This window comes from Lepidochelys olivacea (genome assembly GCF_965140295.1).
Source record: "Lepidochelys olivacea isolate rLepOli2 genome assembly, chromosome: 23".
Lineage (NCBI taxonomy): Eukaryota > Metazoa > Chordata > Testudines > Cheloniidae > Lepidochelys > Lepidochelys olivacea.
The window spans coordinates 9,180,760-9,200,525 of record NC_140433.1 but is presented as its reverse complement, the minus strand read 5'-3'; the positions used below and the strand labels follow the sequence as shown (position 1 = coordinate 9,200,525).

General features: G+C 49.9%; 2 protein-coding genes across 5 annotated transcripts in view; one reads left to right on the top strand and one right to left on the bottom strand.

Moving 5' to 3' along the window:
• Positions 1–8,358: 8,358 nt before the first annotated feature.
• On the bottom strand, positions 8,359–12,745 carry LOC311511875 (DELTA-thalatoxin-Avl1a-like). Its single transcript, XM_084612803.1, has 2 exons — positions 12,573–12,745; positions 8,359–9,877 (listed from the first exon to the last, which is right to left on the bottom strand). Exons 1-2 carry the CDS (start codon positions 12,677–12,679, stop codon positions 9,406–9,408), a joined length of 579 nt encoding a protein of 192 aa, XP_084468929.1. The 5' UTR covers positions 12,680–12,745; the 3' UTR covers positions 8,359–9,405.
• A 3,599-nt stretch (positions 12,746–16,344) lies between these two features.
• LOC311511860 (uncharacterized protein) overlaps positions 16,345–19,766 on the top strand; it is a 55,459-nt gene continuing 52,037 nt past the window's right edge. For 2 of the 4 annotated variants that reach the window (XR_014709353.1, XR_014709355.1), the window contains exon 1: positions 16,471–17,047. The gene's annotated coding sequence lies outside the window, so the exon portion shown is untranslated. Of the gene's footprint in view, positions 16,401–16,467; positions 17,048–19,766 lie in introns of those variants that run through there. The other 2 variants (XR_014709354.1, XM_084612782.1) reach the window with 2 other exon arrangements.

Here is a 19,766-nt window from a genome sequence, read left to right as displayed (position 1 = left end):
TTGAAACCTGCTGCCTATTAATTTCATTTGGTGGCCCCTAGTTGTTGTGTTATGAGAAGGAATAAATAACACTTCCTTATCTACTTTCCCTACATCAGTCATGATTGTATACACCTCAATCATATCCCCCTTTACTCGTCTATTTTCCAAGCTGAAAAGTCCCAGTCTTATTAATCTCTCCTCATACGGAAGCCATTCTATACCCCTAATCATTTTTGTTGCCCTTTTCTGAACTAAATCCAATATATCTTTTCTGAGATCATAGAATCTCAGGAAGTCATTTAGTCCAATCCCCTGCTCAAAGCAGGACCAATCCCCAATTTTGCCCCAGATCCCTAAATGGCCCCCTCAAGGATTGAACTCACAACCCTGGGTTTAGGAGGCCAATGCTCAAACCACTGAGCTATCCCTCCACCCCTGATTGGGTGACCACATCTGCATGCAGTATTCAAGATGTGGGTGTACAATGGATTTATATAGATGCAATATGATATTTTCTGTCTTATTATCTATCCCTTTCTAAATGATTCCCAACATTCTCTTCACTTTTTTGACTGCCGCTGCACATTGAGCAGGTGTTTTCAGAGAAGTATCCACAATGACTCCGAGATCTCTTTCTTGAGTGATAACAGATAATTTAGACCCCATTATTTTATATGTATAGTTTAGATTATGTTTTCCAATGTTCATTACTTTGCATTTATCAACATTGGTTTTCATCTGCCATTTTGTTGCCCAGTCATCCAGTTTTGTGAGATCCTTTTGTAGCTCTTCGCAGTCTGCCTGGGACTTAACTATCTTGATTAGTTTTGTATCATCTGGAAATTTTGCTGCCTAACTGTTTTACCTCTTTCTCCAGATCATTTATGAATATGTTGAATAGGACTGGTCCCAGAACAGACCCCTGGGGGACACCACTATTTACCTCTCTCCATTCTGTAAATTGACCATTTATTCCTATCTTTTAACCAGTCACCAATCCCTGAGAGAACCTTCCCTCTTATTCCATGACTGCTTACTTTGCTTAAGAGCCTTTGGTGAAGGACCTTGTCAAAGGCTTTCTGAAAATCTAAATACACTACATCTACTGGATCCCCTTGTCCACATGCTTGTTGACCCCCTCAAAGAATTCTTGGAGATTGGTGAGGCATGATTTCCCTTTACAAAAGCCATGTTGACTATTCTCCAACAAATTATGTTCATCTTTATGTCTGACAATTTTGTTCTTTACTATAGTTTCAACCAGTTTGCCTGGTACTGAAGTCATGCTTACCAGCCTGTATTTGCCGGGGGTCTCCTCTGGAGCCCTTTTTATAAATTGGTCACATTAGCTATCCTCCAGTCATTTGGTACAGAAGCTGATTTAAATGATAGGTTACAAACTACAGTTAGTAGTCCTGCAATTTCACATTTGAGTTCCTTCAGAAGTCTTGGGTGAAGACCATCTGGTCCTGGTGGTTATTACTGTTTAGTTTATCAATTTGTTCCAAAACTTCCTCTAATGACACCTCAATAAGGGACAGTTCCTCAGATTTGTCACCTAAAAAGAATGGCTCAGGTTTGGGAATCTCCCTCATATCCTCAACCATGAAGACTGATGCAAAGAATTAGTTTAGTTTCTCTGCAATGTGCTTATCATCCTTGAGTGCTCCTATATCATCTTGATCATCCAGTGACCTCACTGGTTGTTTAGCAGGCTTCCTACTTCTGATGTACTTAAAAAAATTTGCTTTTTGAGTCTTTGGCTAGCTGTTCTTCAAATTTTTTTTGGCCTTCCTAATTATATTTTTACACTTCATTTGCCAGAGTTTATGCTCCTTTCTATTTTCCTCATTAGGATTTAACTTTCACTTTTAAACGATGTATTTTTGCCGCTCTCTACTTATTTTGCTTTGTTGTTTAGCCACGGTGGCTCTTTTTTGGTTCTGTTACTATGGTTTTTTTAATTTGGGGGTATACATTTAAATTGAGCCTCTATTATGGTCTTTAAAAAATTTCCATGCAGCTTGCAAGGATTTTACTTTTGGTGCTGTACCTTTTAATTTCTGTTTAACTAACCTCCGCATTTTTGTGTAGTTCTACAAGGAGGCTACATCCTTTTGGGATTTGCCTCGGTGCTGATGCTGATAATTTTTGTGGACTATAGCTCAAAATACTAGACAGGCATCAGGAGCACCCTGGAGGTCCTGTTTTTGTCCTGAACTTTCTTATAAGCACTTTTGAACTTCTTGCTTTTGTTTTGGTGCTGCATAGCATCCCGACTGTGACCCTTCTCTGCCACCTCCTTAGAGATGGCTTCATGAACCTCCTTTTTGCGTTGATGCTTGGCAAGCGTTGCTGTGCCTTCAGCTCTCTCCAGAGAGCTAGGAGATCCAGGACCTCTGCACACTCCAGGTGGCTGCATGAGGCATGGAATAGTGCTGCCATAGCAATGTATAGAGTAAGGGGTAAAGGGAGGTGACATCCAGTCAAGATGATCCCAGAGCAGTGGAGGGGACACAGGTGCATAGACAGGCTAGTCCTGACATCGTGCAAAGCAGTGTGGGATAGCAGTTGGAGGACTGCCAAGCTACTGAGAGGTAGAGATGCACCCACATAAACATTAGTCCATACTAACTCAATCAGCAATTATTTTAATCCACTTTCAAAGGGGATTATAGACTATGTATTAACCCGACAGTTAGTACACTTAAAGAATTTCATCATGTGGACTCAAGTCATTTTAATTCACACAAACTAAAGTTGTTCTCCACAGAAGAAAGACAGCAATGCATGTCACAGCTCCTGGCTGGGTCTTTCCTCCATTGCTAACAGAGAAATGTTGGAGAAGTCAGCAGAATAGAAGTAACTTTGCTCTTGGAGCTGTTCCCTACATGCTGTTCCTAATACGCAGGCTGTACCGGCTCTTTAGAGCTGTGTGGAGGATGGAAATTCTATTTCCCAAAGCATTTTGAGATTTTGACTTTTGTCTTCATTCAAATTAAGAACGAGACCAGTACATTTCACAAATCTGCATGGAAAAAAATTGTTTTGGATATATTTGAGCTTCTTAACCCCTTACAGGTAAGGAGGAATTTAGGCTATCCCTATGGTTATGACAGGTGCCTTATAGCTGTATAGATTATTGCCCTTCCATACTGGAGTAGCTGCACCCCTCTCTACTGATATAGTTGCATGATGACCGACATACTAGATCGATAGATTCTACGCTGGGGCTGCACAGCACAGGACAGGCTGAATGGCACTAGCTAAGCATATACCATGGCAGGTATTGCATTTTCTTTTCTAAGGGTGCAGTGTATGACAGCCCAGTTTTCCTGGTGTGACGGAGTCACAGGTCTGATGCTCTGGAACTGCTCTGTATGAAGCCAGACAGGACTCTGGGTAGCGTGACTCCCCTCAGGGCACACCTGTCCAGGGCATGTTACTCTCAGCCGAAGGGCTATGGCCTTTCTGGTCTTACCTCAGAGCATTCAGCATCCCTGTTCACACCATACACTTCCCCTTGGCGGGTCTACCTGGACGGGACCCCAGAGGAACACAGAGAGCCCTGCACGCCAGCTCCACAGTCAGCCGTTACTCTCAGCCAGCGTGTAAAACAGAAGGCTTATTAGTCGACAGGAACACAGCATAGAACAGAGCTTGTTAACACAGAAATCAGTGACTTTCAGCAAAGTCCATCTTGAGTGGATCCTGGGCAGGTCACTCTGGACTCCTCCCTCTCCGAGTCCCCAACAGCAGACTGCCCAGCTTCCTGACCCGACCTCCAACATGCCAGTTGCCCCTCCTCCTGGTCTTTGTCTCACTTCCTGGGCAAAGTGTCACCTGGTCACATCCCCCTCCTGGGTCTCAGGTTACAAAGCGTATCAGCCATCGCATAACTGCAGGCAGCTGGAGCCACCTCATCTGCCCCTGAGGATCTCAGCAAAAGTCACACACCCTTATTCCCATCATCTAGGCATTGATGCAATACACAGGGAAACTGAGGCACACACAGTATTTGTGCAAAACAGTAATACTCACATAGACTCAGGTACAACATAATAAGGAGGAAAAAAACCCCAGACAAGGTGGAATTTCTCCTCGCATGGACCTCTCTGGAGTGTCACGTGCCTGTTGGCTCCAGGCACATGCCATCCTTGTGATTCATGACCAGGAGGTTGTGGCTGCTGCCCTGGCATTCCTGCAGAAAAGGGTGTGGGGCTGTGTGCCCCCAGACAGGGGCTGTGGCTGTGCAGTCCTTGCACATAGGAGCGGTTTTACCGCATGCAAAGATTGACGAAGGGGTTATTTATTTATTTCTGTTTCTGAAGCAACCAGAGGCCAGGGCCCCACTGTGCTAGGTGCTGTACAAACATAGAACAAAGAGCCAGTCACTGCCCCCAAAAGAGCTTACAATGGAAGTAAAACAAGAGGCAGACACAGGCTGCAGGCTGGTGCCTCGGGCCATTCTCCAGCAGCTGTATAGGGCAGGGCACGCTTGTTATCTGTTCTCCTTTACTTAGGGCAAAGTCTGGGGTATATATTAGAATAAAACAGGTGTCAGCACAGCACTGAGGCTGAGAATTTACAACCCCCCTTGGTGAATTCAGAGCTAGGGAGCCCACAGTAGCCAGAAGTCCATCTTCTCCGGCCTAAATGTTATAGCAGGGTCTTTCATTGCATGATCTCCTAACGCTGCACAGTGCCACACACTGTGTGACCATTCCTGCACCATCACACCAAGGGAGGGCCAGTCCCATAGGGGCCTTTATCTTGCTCTTAGTGTATAAACCAAATGGGGCAGAGCAGAGTGACTGCAATAAAAAGTGACTCATTTAAAATGAACCAAGAACAGGGATGGAGGAGAAATTATCTGGGGTAGGGACCAAGCAAAAGGCAGGCTGGGAGCAATAAAGTTCACTTTATGCAAATCTCCTGTGAAGAGGATTCACACTCATGTGCTTTGGGCTCAAGGGCTCATGCAGGTTGCCCTGAGCTCCTGAGTGTGCTACTTCAGTGGATCACTCACCAAGGAGTCTCTGAGGAAACCACAGCTCACAGCAGTGTGAACAGTCTGTGAGCCGAGGTGATAAAGTATTTGTAGTGCAATAACTTTTGAAGGATTGGGTTTCTGAACCAGACCTTGGCCCCATTGAATAGCAGAGCTCAGAACAGTCCAGTGATAGCAGTTTCATGAGAATCATAGAATATCAGGGTTGGAAGGGACCTCAGGAGGTCATCTAGTCCAACCCTCTGCTCAAAGCAGGACCAATCCCCAACTAAATCATCCTCGTCACTAAATGAGGCTCAGAGCCGCTCTGTATAAAAAAAAAAAAAATTATGGGAATCTGAAAAATTTAAAAGCAGCTCATGTGGGAAGGGGCTGTATCTCAAAGAACCATCAACCAAGTGTCCCCAAATTTGAACCACAAACCCCACCCCAGGCCTTGCTGTGGCATACCTGTTGTCAAGACAATTGCCCTATGCGTGTTGATTTTTGAACACTTTGGAAATTAAAAGGTCATTTGGGGGGAGACGCTTCTTGGGAACCTGTAGACGAAAGGACCCCAAATTAGCACCACAAGATCTACTCCAGCTGCTGCTTTGGCATGCCAACTTTCAAGCTGGTATGACTCTTCTTGTCAATTGTAGAGCACTTCGAAATTTTGCATTGATACAGAAATTTTGCTCGGTCTGCATGTGTGCTAGTATTTATGGCTTGGATCAATGTGTGGGCTACCTTATGGAACCAGAATGAAGGTCTAATAACTTTTGAATAATTAGGTTTTGAAATTGGATCGCAGTGCCAGACACTAGGACAGCTAGGGGCTGTACAGTGATATGAGCTTTATGGGGATACAGCCTGTAGTATTCTCCCTAGATCTGAGGGGGTGGAAATGATAAGAACCAACAAATTTTAAAATAATGCTGTTTTGAGGGGCTGTGTCTCAGAAACCCTTTGCCCAAATAACCCCACATTTGTACCCCAAACTCTAATCTGGACCCTAAACTGACACAGCAATTTTCAAAACAATAAGAATGTGCTTAGAGATTTTATAGCAACTCTTCTGCCCATCAGAGTTGGCAGCAACAAGGGCCGGGTTCAATATCTAGGGGTTCCATTCCAATAACACAATGCAAACCGGCTCGAGCCCCCACCCAGTGACCTGGGACAAATATATACCACCCCCGCTGGGCGCCTCCAAGAGGCAATACTTCCCCTCTCGCAAGCACATAGTCTGAGTGTAGCAAAAGTCTTTTAATAACAGAGAGAAACAATGTGGGGAAATGTTGGGGAAACACCACCAACCGGATTCATAACACAACCCATGAGCAAAAACAACCCCACCCCAGGCAAATTGGGGCATGCCCTTTTCCCTTTGGTTCTTGAGTCCAGCAACCCCAAAAGTCCAATGCCCCAAAAGTCTCTGTCCCTGGTCAGGGCAGCCCCAGAGTTCGAAAGTTTATCGGCGGAGCTTTACCTCCCAACCTGGGTGGAAATGGGACGGGGGTAAGAGGCACCTTACGTGATCTGAAGCTGACCGCCCCATAGCTCCATAGCGGCGCTCCGCTCCGCCAGCCGCCCCACAAAACTCCTTCGCGCAGCTGCACTCCGCTCCACCAGCCGCCCCACGAACTCCTTCGCTCAGCTGCGCTCCGCTCCACCAGCCGCCCCACGAACTCCTTCGCTCAGCTGCGCTCCGCTCCGCCAGCCGCCCCACGAACTCCTTCACTCAGCTCCACGGCCCACAAGCAGCTCCTGCCATCCACACACTGCTCCGCGTCGAACTGCTTCACCAGCCGTCCCGCAAACTGCTCCACAATATATCTTCAGGCTCCCCCACTACTTAACACAACACTCAGTGATTTCAGCTCTTAGGTGAATTCAGCTTATAGTAGGGGAGCCCCAGTGCTGGTGCACTGTCAGCCCAAAGTGAGCTCAGCAGCCTATAACTAGACTTCTAATGAAATCAAAATTAGCTCTGATATTCCACAGTGGAGAGAGGAGGAAGTACAATCAGCATGTAAGGCCCTCACCAAGGGGCCCATGCCACCAAGTATTAATACTTGTCCCCAGCCTCTCTCCATTCACACAGTTTTGGAACCCATGACCCTTGCCTAGCGAGTGCTACTTAGATGATGGTGAATCCCTCCATCGTAACAAAAGGCCACGTACAGTTCCAAGCACAGTTCCCATAATCAGGGTAATAACAATTTATTCTTCCTGCCCCAATAACAGAGACACTGGGGATCCCACAGCGGCCAAAGTGACCATTTGGGCAGCTATGGTCTCATTCTAGGCGTGGTGGGTGTGCCTATGCAAATGAGATCTGCCCCTGAAGTTCTTTTCCACAACTTGCCACACCTCACCACCAGATGTCAGGGTGGAGCTCATCCTGACACTGCTTACATAGCATTTTGAAAACAGGATCTTAAATAAAACTATGGAAGTTGCTATTGCTCCTCCATAAAACTCTATACCAGAGGTGGGCAAACTACAGCCCATGGGCTACATCTGTCCCACGGGACCATCCTGCCCGGCCCTTGAGCTCCCCGCCAGGAAGGCTAGCCCCTGGCCCCACCCCTGCTGTCCCTCCTCCCCCGCAGCCATGCCGCCATGTGGGCAGCACTCTGGGCGGCGGGGCTGCGCGCTCCTGCAGGGCAGCACAGCAGCGTGTCTGGCTCCGGCCGAGCGGCAGGGCCGCCCATGGCGGGGGCAAGTGAGGCAATTTGCCCCAGGCCCCAGGCCCTGTGCCCCGCAGGGGCCCCCATGAGAGTTTTCAGATGCTGCCGAACACACACGGATTGAAGGACCCGTTGCCGCAGACCCACCGCCGCTTCTTCCGCTCCGGGTCTTCAGCGAAGTGCCCCGAAGCCCCAGAGTGGAAGGGCCCCCACCGCTGAAGACCCCAGGCCCTGAATCCTCTGGGCGGCCCTGCCGAGCGGTGCAGCTGCCAGACATGCTGCTCTGAGCAGCATGGTAAGGGGGCCAGGGCCAGGGCAGGGGGTCTCAGGGGGTAGTCAGGGGATGGGGAGCAGAGGGCGGTTGGATAGGTGTGGGAGTCCTGGGGGGCCTGTCAGGGGGCGGTTGTATGGGGCGGAGGTTCTGGGGGGGGCAGTCAGGGGACGGGGAACAGGGGAGGTTGGATAGACGTGGGAGTCCCGGGGGGCCTGTTAGGGGGCGGGGATGTGGATAGAAGGTGGGGCAGTCAGGGGACAGGGAGCAAGGGGGGTTGGATAGGGGAGACGGGTTCCGGGAGGGGGTGGTCAGGGGACAATGAGCAGGGGGGTTGGATGGGTGGGGGGTTGTGAGGGGGGCAGTCAGGGGGCGGGAAGTGGGAGGGGACGGATAGGGGGCAAGGGCCTGGCTGTTTGGGAAGGCACAGCCTTCCCTATCCAGCTCTCCATACAGTTTTGCAACCCCAATGTGACCCTCGGGCCAAAAAGTTTGCCCACCTCTGCTCCATATTCTGCTCACAAGGCACATCTCTCTGGAACTCTAGCCATGCTAATCTACAAAGCCACAGGAGCTTCTTCTTGGAACTGGCGAGCTCCCTTCATTGCTTGCAGGTTTTACATTCTAACGAATTTCTGTAATGCATCTGGGTGTGTAACTGGAAGAAGACATTGTCATTCTCTTTTCTTGTCCTGCTTCTTTAGGCACCTGGCTGCCTCCCTGCAGAGCACTGCTGGGAGACATCTCCAGCCCAGAGAGCGGGTAGCTCAAGAGGGAGCGTGTTACACAGAGTTGCTTTGTTCCCGTTCTCACACTGGATTTTATATTCATTCTTTGTTATTTCTTCCTTAGTCTGAAATAAATGGAACCTAGAATGAAAATGTTATTGATTCTGTACTGGGCCATATTCAGATCTCAGTTCCCTTAGGCTAAATCTGGAGTCACCCACTGCCTGCAATGGAGTCTGGGCCAGATTCTGATCTCAGTTCCCCGGGCGTCAATTCAGTCACCTACTGCCTGCAATGGGTTTACACCATTCTAAAAGGGCAGTGGATGAATCAGACATTATTTATGCCTGTTATGAATTCACTTTCCCACCTGCGGCTAACATAATGTGAACAACATGGAGCCAATTCAAAGCCAGGGTTACAAGACTGTCTTTGCGACATTATTTATTTTATTAGAGATGCTCTAGTTCAAGAGGAATTATCTGGGGGGAGTTTTCTGGACTGTATTATACAGGATATATGACTAATTGATCACAATGGTCCCTTCTGGCCTTAGACACCTCTTGCAGTGTCTATGCTCTTTCCAAGCACTATGATAAGTGAGGGCCAGTTCTGTCCCAAGGTAGGTTCCTGCGCTGGTGTCTATGCAGTAGTGGGTTATTTCTGCCTGTAGATCGGGCCCATGTGGAGTCATTTCATGTCTTAGGCTGGATGTCAGTCGTAGCAGCAGTCTTTACTCTAGGAGTGTGTCTTGTAGTAAATCGGGTTCTTTGAGTAGGGAGGTGGGTTCCCTTTTTCCTCTACAAGCACTTTAATGACTGCTTTGGCAGCATTGGACATGGTGGCCATGACACGGATATTCCCTGCGGAGACCACAAGCGCTTCCTGGCATTGGCCCAGCTTGGCTTTCTTGAACGTTGTGCAGCTGTTGGCAGGCATATAATTGTACATCCTTGCATAGACTTCCTCCATGTCACCAAGGTGCTCTTTGCCTGGGCAGATCTCGAGGCCAAACTCAACACAGTAGAGGTTGTAGTCAAAGGGGTTGGAGAACATGATGGCAAGGGTGAAGGCGTCTGAGTTGTACACCAGCAGGCCCACGCTCCCACGAAAGCTGTACCGTCCTTTTGTGAACAGACAGCTCTGCTTGGATCCTGGCAGGATTTGGGGGGAAGGAGGCAGGAGGCTGTGGCCGCTGAAGCAGTAACTCCTGTGGGAAGAGAGGGATTGAGATGAACATAGTCTGACTTCCACGGTGCAGCACTAGCTACTTGGGAACAGCATGGGGGTGGTGGGAATCAAACAGGGAGGGGTTAGAAGAGGTTTGTGCACTGCATTTGCAAATATTTTAGGACTGAGGCAAACAAATGAAAATCTGTTGACTCTAATGGAGATGTGCCTGCTTAAACCCGGTGTTATTGGTGTCACAGATCCGAGCTGAGTGCCCCCACTCAAGTGCTCACTAGACAGCTGAGAGGCGAATCCTGGCCCGTGGATCTTGGGTGTTTTAAGCCTCTGGAGCCTGAAAGGAGTCCAGACACTGGTCTAGTCTTGGGGTCCCTCGGCACACTCCTGGGGTGCAGTCCCTCCATCTAGCACCCCCTCCTGAGAACTATGCACATGCCTAGCCCTGGGTCTCAATGCTGACCCTTCAGACGCCCCTGTTGCTTAGCACACCATCTCCCAGAACTCCACTTAGAAGTGAGAGCCTTCTGGTGACAGTCTAACTCTCTCAGGATGCAGGCAGTAATTGTAAAGCAGAGAACACACTGAGGGTGTGTCTAGCTGCAGATAAACACCCAAGGCAGAGCACAGGTCAACAGACTTGGGCTTGCAGGGCTCATGCTATGGTGCTCAACATAGCCTTGTGAACGTTCTGGCTTGGTCTGGAGCTCAGGCTCTGAAGCCTGGTAGGAGGGCGGGTCTCAGCGCTCCAGCCCCAGCCACAAGTTCAAAGTGCTGCCGACACAGCTATTTTTAGAGCCATAGCGCAAGCCCCATGAGCCCAAGTCTGGTGACCTGGACTCAGACACTCGCTGCCATGAGGGTTTTTTTGCAGTGTAGACGTACCCACAGACACTTTACACAGGATGCTACCATTGCTCGTTTATACTTAACAGGAAAAGCACATGGGAGTGCAGATCAGAGAGAACACAATAAGCTTCCTGACCACAATGCCCCTGGCTAGATCACCCTTCCCTTGATGCCATCTGGGCTCAGGGAGGCAGACAGGGTCAAAGTGCCCCTGAGGCATTAGCTGATCAGGCTGATGTAGTTACAGCACACGAGTTTCCTAGCCAGTGGAACACAAAGGAGAGATGCAGCCAGTATCACATCTGACCATCTTTGATCACCCTAACCCAGTGGGTCAGGTACCTATTTCACAGCTGGGTGAATTGGTGGGGGTCTTTTTAGGGGGAGATCAAGCAAGTCTCAACCCCCCAAGGGCTGTTGTCAAGTACCTTAGCTACTCAGCTTTAGGACCCTGCCCACCAAATGTCTACCTTCTGGGTTGCTTCACCCTCATGGAGCCATCTTTCCTAGATTGACGTCTTCCCCTTTGGCTCTCCATGCCCTTTTTATAAATTCTGCCCTCTTTGTCAGGTGACAACCTGCTTCACTTCTTATATAATCATAGAAATGTGGGGCTGGAAGGGACCTTGGGAAGTCATCAAGTCCACTCCTTTGCGCTAGACCATCCCTAAAGGGGGTTTGTGCAACCTGTTCCAAAAAACCTCCAATGACTGCAATTCCACAACTTCCATTGAAAGCCTATTCCAGAACTTAACTATCCTTATATTTAGAAAGTTTTCCTAATATCTACCCTAAACCTCCTTTGCTGCACATTAAGCTGATTGCTTCTTGCCCTACCTCAAACAGACATGGAGAACAATTGATCACCATCCTCTTTATAACAGCCCTTAACATATCTGCAGACTGTTATCAGGTCCCCCCTAGTCTTCTTTTCTCAGCACTAAACATGCCCACTTTTTTAAACTTTTCCTCACAGGTCAGGTTTCAGAGACTCTCTTCAGAAACTCTGTTGTATTCAGCATTTGCCACCAGCCTTTGAATCTCAGCCCAACATGGAGGCAAAGGGACCATAGAGAAGGCAAAAGGATGCATTGGCAAAATGGAGTTTACAGCTTCATAAAGATATAGACAGAGTGTAGTGTGTTAATTGCTCCTTGTGTATAAAGAATCACATGGACTATTATTAGCCTTTTGCCTGGCTCATGAGCTGATACTCTGAGTCCCTTCGCTGTGGGTAAGAATTGGCTGGATAATAACGCTGCCAGGGAATTTCAGCTTGTGAGCTCAGCTTCCTTGGGGTAAATCTCAAGTCAGCCACTGGCTGAAATATGGTCAGGGTCAGATTCTCATCTCAATTTCCATGTGTTAAATCTGGAGTCGCCCACCACCTGCAATGGGGTCAGGGTTGAACTCTGATCTCAGTTACCCTGGGGTAAATCTGGAGTCAACCACTGACTGCCATGGGGTCAGGGCCAGATTCTGATCTCAGTTCCCAGGTGGTAAATCTAGAGTCACCCACTGTCTGCAATGTGGTCAGGGCCAGATTCTGATCTGTCCCCCCAGAGTCTGAGTGCCTTGTAGTGACACCAGATTTACATCTTTGTAAAAGAAAACTGAATCTGGCTTCTTAGCTCTTGATTTCCCATCTTTCCTGTATTGAAAATCTTTCTCCATGTTGCATTCATTTCTGCATCAAAATTTCCAAACCATGGAGATTTTAATGAATTAGAGAGCATTGGAGGAACAGGGAGTGGGATAAGAATATTTTGGGGACAATGCTGAACTTGGGGACTCAGTATCTGGAAGAAGCAGGATATAGTATGCAGAGAGCCTGCGGGTGCTCTGAGGCAGGTGCCGCAGGGGGTGTTTACCTGGGGGAATGGAGGGTCACATCCCGTGATTCGTTGGTTATCTCAATTTCCACACTCCTCTCGAAGTAAGTCTCCAGGCTGTCTTGCATTCCAGCCTGGGTGTTCATGGTGCTGGAGACTGGTACGCTGCTTCTGAGCGGCAGCTGATTCTGACGGTTTGGGCAGGAAGTCGGGAGAAGGAAACTTTGACCATTCAGTGTGTGTAAAGATAAACAAGCTTCCAGATAGCACATGAGCAAAGTCCATCAACTTGGTGAAGTATATTTGTGTATACAATTAAGACACTCCATTATGATATGAAAAAGCAAAAATGAAACTGAAAGGGCATCCCTATAGATACAAGAATTCAGTTATTGCTGCCGGGAATGTTTTCACTGCAGGCTCATACCTGTTGCAATTTCATGTCACCTTTCTGATGTTAATGTCTGAGGTGGATGGAATCAATATGGGTCTAGAAAATTATTAATCTGACACATGACCTGACCAGGCAAGAAACCTTTCTACTAGTGGCTACTACTTGCCTTCTAGTCATTGCACCTGTCTCTCTCTGAGGAAAATAGAAAGCAAAGGGTGTGCTTGATTGGCTGGTTCATAAATATAAAGGGAAGGGTACCCACCCTTCTGTGTACAGTGCTATAAAATCCCTCCTGGCCAAAAGCAAAACCCTTTCACCTGTAAAGGGTTAAGAAGCTAAAGTAACCTCGCTGGCACCTGACCAAAATGACCAATGAGGAGACAAGATACTTCCAAAGCTGGAGGGTGGGGCGGGAACAAAGGGCCTCTCTGTCTGTGTGATGCTTTTGCCAGGAACAGATCAGGAATGCAGCTCAGAACTCCTGTAAAAAGTTAGTAAGTAATCTAGCTAGAAATGTGTTAGATTTTCTTTTGTTTAATGGCTGGTAAAATAGGCTGTGCTGAATGGAATGTTTTTTTGTGTCTGGTTTTGTGTCTTTTTCTAATTTAAGGTTTTGCCTAGAGGGATTGTCTGTGTTTTGAATCTGATTACCCTGTAAGGTATTTACCATCCTGATTTTACAGAGGTGATTCTTTTACCTTTTCTTTAATTAAAATTCTTCTTTTAAGAACCTGATTGCTTTTTCATTGTTCTTAAGATCCAAGGGTTTGGGACTGTGTTCACCTGTACAAATTGGTGAGGATTTTTATCAAGCCTTCCCCAGGAAAGGGAGTGTAGGGCTTAGGGGATATTTTGGAGGGAAGACGTCTCCAAGTGGGCTCTTTCTCTGTTCTTTAACACGCTTGGTGGTGGCAGCATAGGGTTCAAGGAGAAGGCAAAGTGTGTACCTTGAGGAAGTTTTAACCTAAGCTGGTAAGAATAAGCTTAGGGGGTCTTTCATGCAGGTCCCCACATCTGTACCCTAGAGTTTAGAGTGGGGAAGGAACCTCGACAGCTGGTTGTCAAGAATAATATTTTATGAAGAATAATTCAGGACAAGATGCAGGAAGAATGAATAAACAACATTAAAGAACTAAACCAGGGATCGGCAACTTTTGACACGCGGCCCATCAGGGAAATCCGCTGGAAGGCCGGGACGGTTTGTTTACCTGCAGCATCCACAGGTTCGGCCGATTGCAACTCTCTCTGGTTGCAGTTCGCTGTTCCAGGCCAATGGGGGCTGCGGAAAGTGGGATGGGCTGAGGGATGTGCTGGCTGCCGCTTCCCACAGCCCCCATTGGCCTGGAACGGCAAACCGCGGCCACACCTGTGGACGCTGCAGGTAAACAAACTGGCCCAGCCCGCCAGTGGATTTCTCTGACAGGCAGCGTGCCAAAGATTGCCGATCCCTGAACTAAACAAAAGATTTCCCCCTATATAGCTGTACAAGCGTACTCCATGTCCCCCTAGATTGGAGGCCTCTCATCTGGCCAAGTGTGAAGTGCATGGGGAACGTAGATTCACCCACCCTTATATTACAAGAAAAATGGTGCATTCAGTGAGGCTGAAAGGAGAGAGATTTAAAACCAATCAAAAGTTTCTATACACACACACCAAAGAATTGGCTTGTGGGACTCACTGCCACTAGATATCACTGAGGACAAGATCTGAGAAGGATTTGTAAAATAGGGACTAGAGATTTAGCAGCAGAATGAGACCATCCAGAGTGAAAGGAGAGAGGGTAGAAGGAACATAAAATGTCTTGCTTCAAAGCATGAGCCAGCCACAAAGTGACCAATGGGGCTGACGAACAAACTTCCCCTGGGGGAAGGACTTCCCTCTGCTGCCCACTGATGGGTTTTTCTGCATAATCCTCTGAAGCAGCAGGCGTTGGCCATTGCTGAAGATAGGAGAATAGACTGATATGAGGAGCGACACTCTGTGAGCAGCCAGCAAAGGAGATGGCAGCTGGTGCGGGAGTGACACGGAGACACATTCCTGCCGCCCCCTGGTATTGATTTCCTGCGGGAGATGAGAGTGCCTGGCCGGTGAGCTGTTGAGGCCTGGTTCTGCCCCCCGGTCTGCAGCGGGCCCAGTTCTGACCCAGCCTCAGGCTGTGGGAACTGGCTGGTATGGGGGCTGGGGGATGCAGTAGGAAGAGTGCCTGAAACATAAGCCCATGTGTCAGAGGCCTGGTGTGAGGCCTGAGACCTGGGCTAAAGTAATCAAAATCTTGCTGATATAAAGCAAAGTTAAGCTGTCAGCAAGAGGCAGGCCCTACTCACAGAATTGGCAACATTAGGCAAAACCACATATTCCTAAGAGTTGCTCGGCACAAAGCACTCACGCAAGCACATTTCAGAAGGGCGGTAGCAGAACACCCCGATAAACACATCCCCCAGAGATAACAGGAACACGCTGACCCATCTTAAGGCTAAGGTCAGGATGACAGCATGATGAATAGAGATGTTCTGATCGCACCTACAGGTACAAGGCAATGAGTGGCTCCCTAATACCTCACGGATGATAGGTAACTTGTTTGCAGTGGTGTATAAAGATGTGTCCCAGAGGGAGTGTCTTTGTCTGGCCTAGGGGATAGTGGAGAGTCCCGCCACTAACTGAGCTGGTCCATTGTGACCAGCACACATGTGTCAGTGTAGTTGTAACCATTGATCCGAGGCATTAGCACCCTGCTTCGTCGGCAATAAACCTGACCAGGTGCCTTCGCTAGGAGCCAAGTTTGTGGATTTATTGGGTCACTCCATCAGGGCCTGGGTCTCTGCTCTCTGTACAGAGCTGGGACACACGCTGAAAGAGCACACGCAGCCAAACCTCTGATGACGGGGAATGGGACACGAGTCCTTTCCCCTCTAGGGGCCATACAAGCGATAAGGCCCAACACCTCCTCCAGCGGCCACAGCCCCTCTGGCCCACCCCCCCAGCTGAGTGGTACAGCCCGACGGTCCCTCCAGCTGCCACAGCCCCTCTGGCCCACCCCCTCAGGTGAGTGGTACAGCCCGACGGTCCCTCCAGCGGCCACAGCCCCTCTGGCCCACCCCCTCAGGTGAGTGGTACAGCCCGACGGTCCCTCCAGCGGCCACAGCCCCTCTGGCCCACCCCCTCAGGTGAGTGGTACAGCCCGACGGTCCCTCCAGCGGCCACAGCCCCTCTGGCCCACCCCCTCAGGTGAGTGGTACAGCCCGACGGTCCCTCCAGCGGCCACAGCCCCTCTGGCCCACCCCCCCCCCCAGCTGAGTGGTACAGCCCGACGGTCCCTCCAGCGGCCACAGCCCCTCTGGCCCACCCCCTCAGGTGAGTGGTACAGCCCGACGGTCCCTCCAGCGGCCACAGCCCCTCTGGCCCACCCCCTCAGGTGAGTGGTACAGCCCGATGGTCCCTCCAGCGGCCACAGCCCCTCTGGCCCACCCCCTCAGGTGAGTGGTACAGCCCGACGGTCCCTCCAGCGGCCACAGCCCCCAGCCCCCAGGTGAGTGGCCCGGCGGGAGCGGCCATGTCGCTAACGCTGGGCCCAGCACGGCCTGACCCCGGAGACGCTGCCACTGGGCGGGGCCAGCGAGGGGCCAGAAGGGGATGGGGGCGCAGGGGCAGCGACCCTTGTTCAGTTCAGCACGTTGCCGTGGAAGCCGGGAGCCAGCCAGTCGGGGGCCGGGGCAGGGCTCAGGGAGCTGGGGGGACTCAGCCATAGTGGGGGGAGCATGATGGCCCCTGCTCAGGGCCCCACAAGCCCTAGGGCCTCCAAGCCTCTCAGGGGCCAGGGGCTCCCCCGAGGGGGGCTTTCACCTCTTCGCTGCCCCCCACCTGCTCCTCTTCTTCCCTGAGGCTCGGCCGGCTGGAGCAATGCCATTGGGGCCTGCAGCGCTCACATCGCTGGGGGGGAGGGTTGTTTCATGCTGGCAGGGAAGGGGGAGAGCCACGGGCAGATCTGCTGGTGTAACGCAGCCTAGCTCAAGTCACGGTCCGTGCTCTGCTGAGATCCATAGGGGCTTTCCATCTCTGCGTGTGTGTGTGTCTCCGTTCACAGCAGCAACACAAACAACAGCCCCTGGCAATGACTTCCGCAGTAAGTTATGGGAGAAGGGAGAGTTGTGGGCACCCAGAGCCCATGGCCTGAGGGGGAGGAGGAATGGGAGGTGCACAGAGCACCTGGCTTGGGAGGAAGGGCAACACCAACTCTCTGAGCTAAAAGAGGAGCTGTCAGTTCCTCCCAGGGCTGGGTTTATGGCAGGCAGCTGAGACACCAGTCTCTCCACTGGAGGGAGTGATGCACACAGGCTTTCTCATGATCCTGTAACAAGGAGGTGATACAGCTGATAAAAGTGGCTGTTCCTCATGTTTCCTAAATTTATTTAAAATAAGCCCTGTTCAGAACGTGCCCTGCCATTAAACGACAGTCAGGATATTTGCTGCTAGCACAGCCCTCCCCACCCCGAAGGATAGTCACGGCCATCCAGCACATGCCCCTCACATGCACTAGTGCAAGAGACAGGGAGGGTGGAACGTTTGGATGCTAGGAGGTGAAGTTTCCATCTCCCCAGTCCAGGCCAGCCTCCCCCACAGCCCTGTCTTGCTGGCATCCTCCTAGTCAGTACATCTCTCGCTGAGGTCTGTGGGTGCCCACAAAACTTGAGACATTTGTGAATGAAACAATGTGAAAGGGAGTGACGATGGACACTGAGAAGCAAAGGGAGCTGAACCAAGGACACCATGGAATTAGTTAAATCTTTACAGTGATAATCCTCCTGGCAACCCCCCCCCCCCCGCATTGCCCCGCCCCCCGAGGCACAGAGTCCTGCTCACACTCTAACCGCTTTCTCCAATAATCCCCACATACATCTCAGCAGCTGCAGAGCACACTCTCCCTATGGCACAGGGAGGCATCTGGGGAGCAGAGGAATCTCAGCTCTGAAAATACTGGACAAATCCTACAGCAATAGCAGGGACTTCGGAAGCATCATTTCTGATTCCCAGATGCAGGACAGTTTGACAGTGGTTCTTGGAGAGCGACAGGCCAGAGCCACAAAAGTAGACCCAGACTCAAACAGGCCAGATTTTAAGCTGTCTGGTCTCTGTTCTGGGCCAGTGGAGATTTAAGATCTCGTTTTAGATTCCAAAACCCCCTCCTCACAGCTGAACCATGCTGCAATCCACACATCCTGCTTCCATGTAACTGTACAGCTCATGCCCCCAGTCCATTGCTTTGCCTTGGAAAATGAGTGAGTCCAGCCAATAGGCAGATTCACCTCAAAGGGAAAGAAAGGATTGTATTTTGCAAAGTCTGAAGAGAATGGCTTAAGCTGCCTTTGAGCGACAGATCATGACAAATTTCCTCCTGCTCGCAGATAGACAATCTACGCATGATTTAGGTCACAAACAGTATCTTACTCTGAGGATGATTTTTGCCCATCCTTGTAGCACCACATGATTCTGGGATTTCACCATTTAGAGGCCAATTATCAGCGAGAGATGGGATTCCCCTTTCTCCCCCTGCCAATTTCAAGGAAGTGGAACATTTTTCTGGATACTAGTAATGAAAGATGTCCAAGGTTTCTTTGTGTCCTTGAGTCTGGGGGGTGGACTCAGACTTATGTTTTCAGGCTGACCAGAGACATTGCTGCCAGAATTACCCAGCTGAATGTCTGAGCAGAACCACCCATAAATGACAGTTACTCACTAGCATAAATAACCGACTCCTCTCCCATCGCTGGGTCTTCTTCAGGCTGCCCTTGCTGCCATTGATTGCCAGTTCTCAGTGGCTCAGGGAGGGTGGAGGCTCCTTTCTTCAGGATTCAGGTGATGATCAGGGCAGACACCAGCAGGAGCAGAACCAGGGCAGAGTGGAGAAGCCAGACTCCAAGGGACATACCAGGCCCTGGGGTGTGGGAGGAAAGGCAGAGGTAGGGCTGTGCCATAGGTTTTAACACCAGAAGGGACCATTGTGATCACCTTGTCTGCCTTCTTACATAAAACAGGCCACAGGATGCCCCTGAACTAATTCCTATTTGAACAGGCAGCTGGGGGGCTGGGACGGTGGGAATATTCTGCCCAGTGACACAGATTGATGGGGAAACTAGTATTGAGAGCATGTGCGGTTTGGCTACATTTGGGCCCTGAAGAGTGTTGAGCGCCCCCTGAGAAATGCTGGGAGCTCTCCTATCCCACTGACATCTCAACACCTTGTGGGACCTGCCCAGCGACTCTCAGCGTTGGTATTCCCTTAGACATTGGTATTCCCTTAGACATTCCCTTAGGATTGAAGCAAAAAAGAACTTTGGGCCAGAAAGTGAGGAGAATCCTGTGTCCAGCTGAAAGCACATGCCAGGATTTCAGGCTGAAGGAAGGCAAATGGATTCACCCCATCTGGAATTCAGACCCAGCATTAACTCCCAGACTGCTGAGAAAGTGCCAAGAGAGAGAGAATGGGCAGGGCCTCAGTTTTAGCTCTCAGCAGGAAAGACCCAGCTCAGGACAGTCTGGGACATCAGAGTCAGGGCTGATTCAGAGGGGAGAATGACCCCTGTTGAGTAACACATGCTACTCTACTCCCTGCAGCACAGTACTCACCACACAGTGCCATATGTGTCATGGGTGAGGGTTACCTGAGCACACAACACCGGCATCTTCTCTGTGGTTACAGTTATGGTCTCCCCAAGGCCCACTCCAGCATTCCGTGAGGGCAGTTTCTCTCCCTGTGCAGTTAACCTCAGCTAGCCAGATGGGGTCAGACCCTTCTCCAAACTCAGCCCACCCTGGGGCTAACAACACCATCCCACAACCCAGCT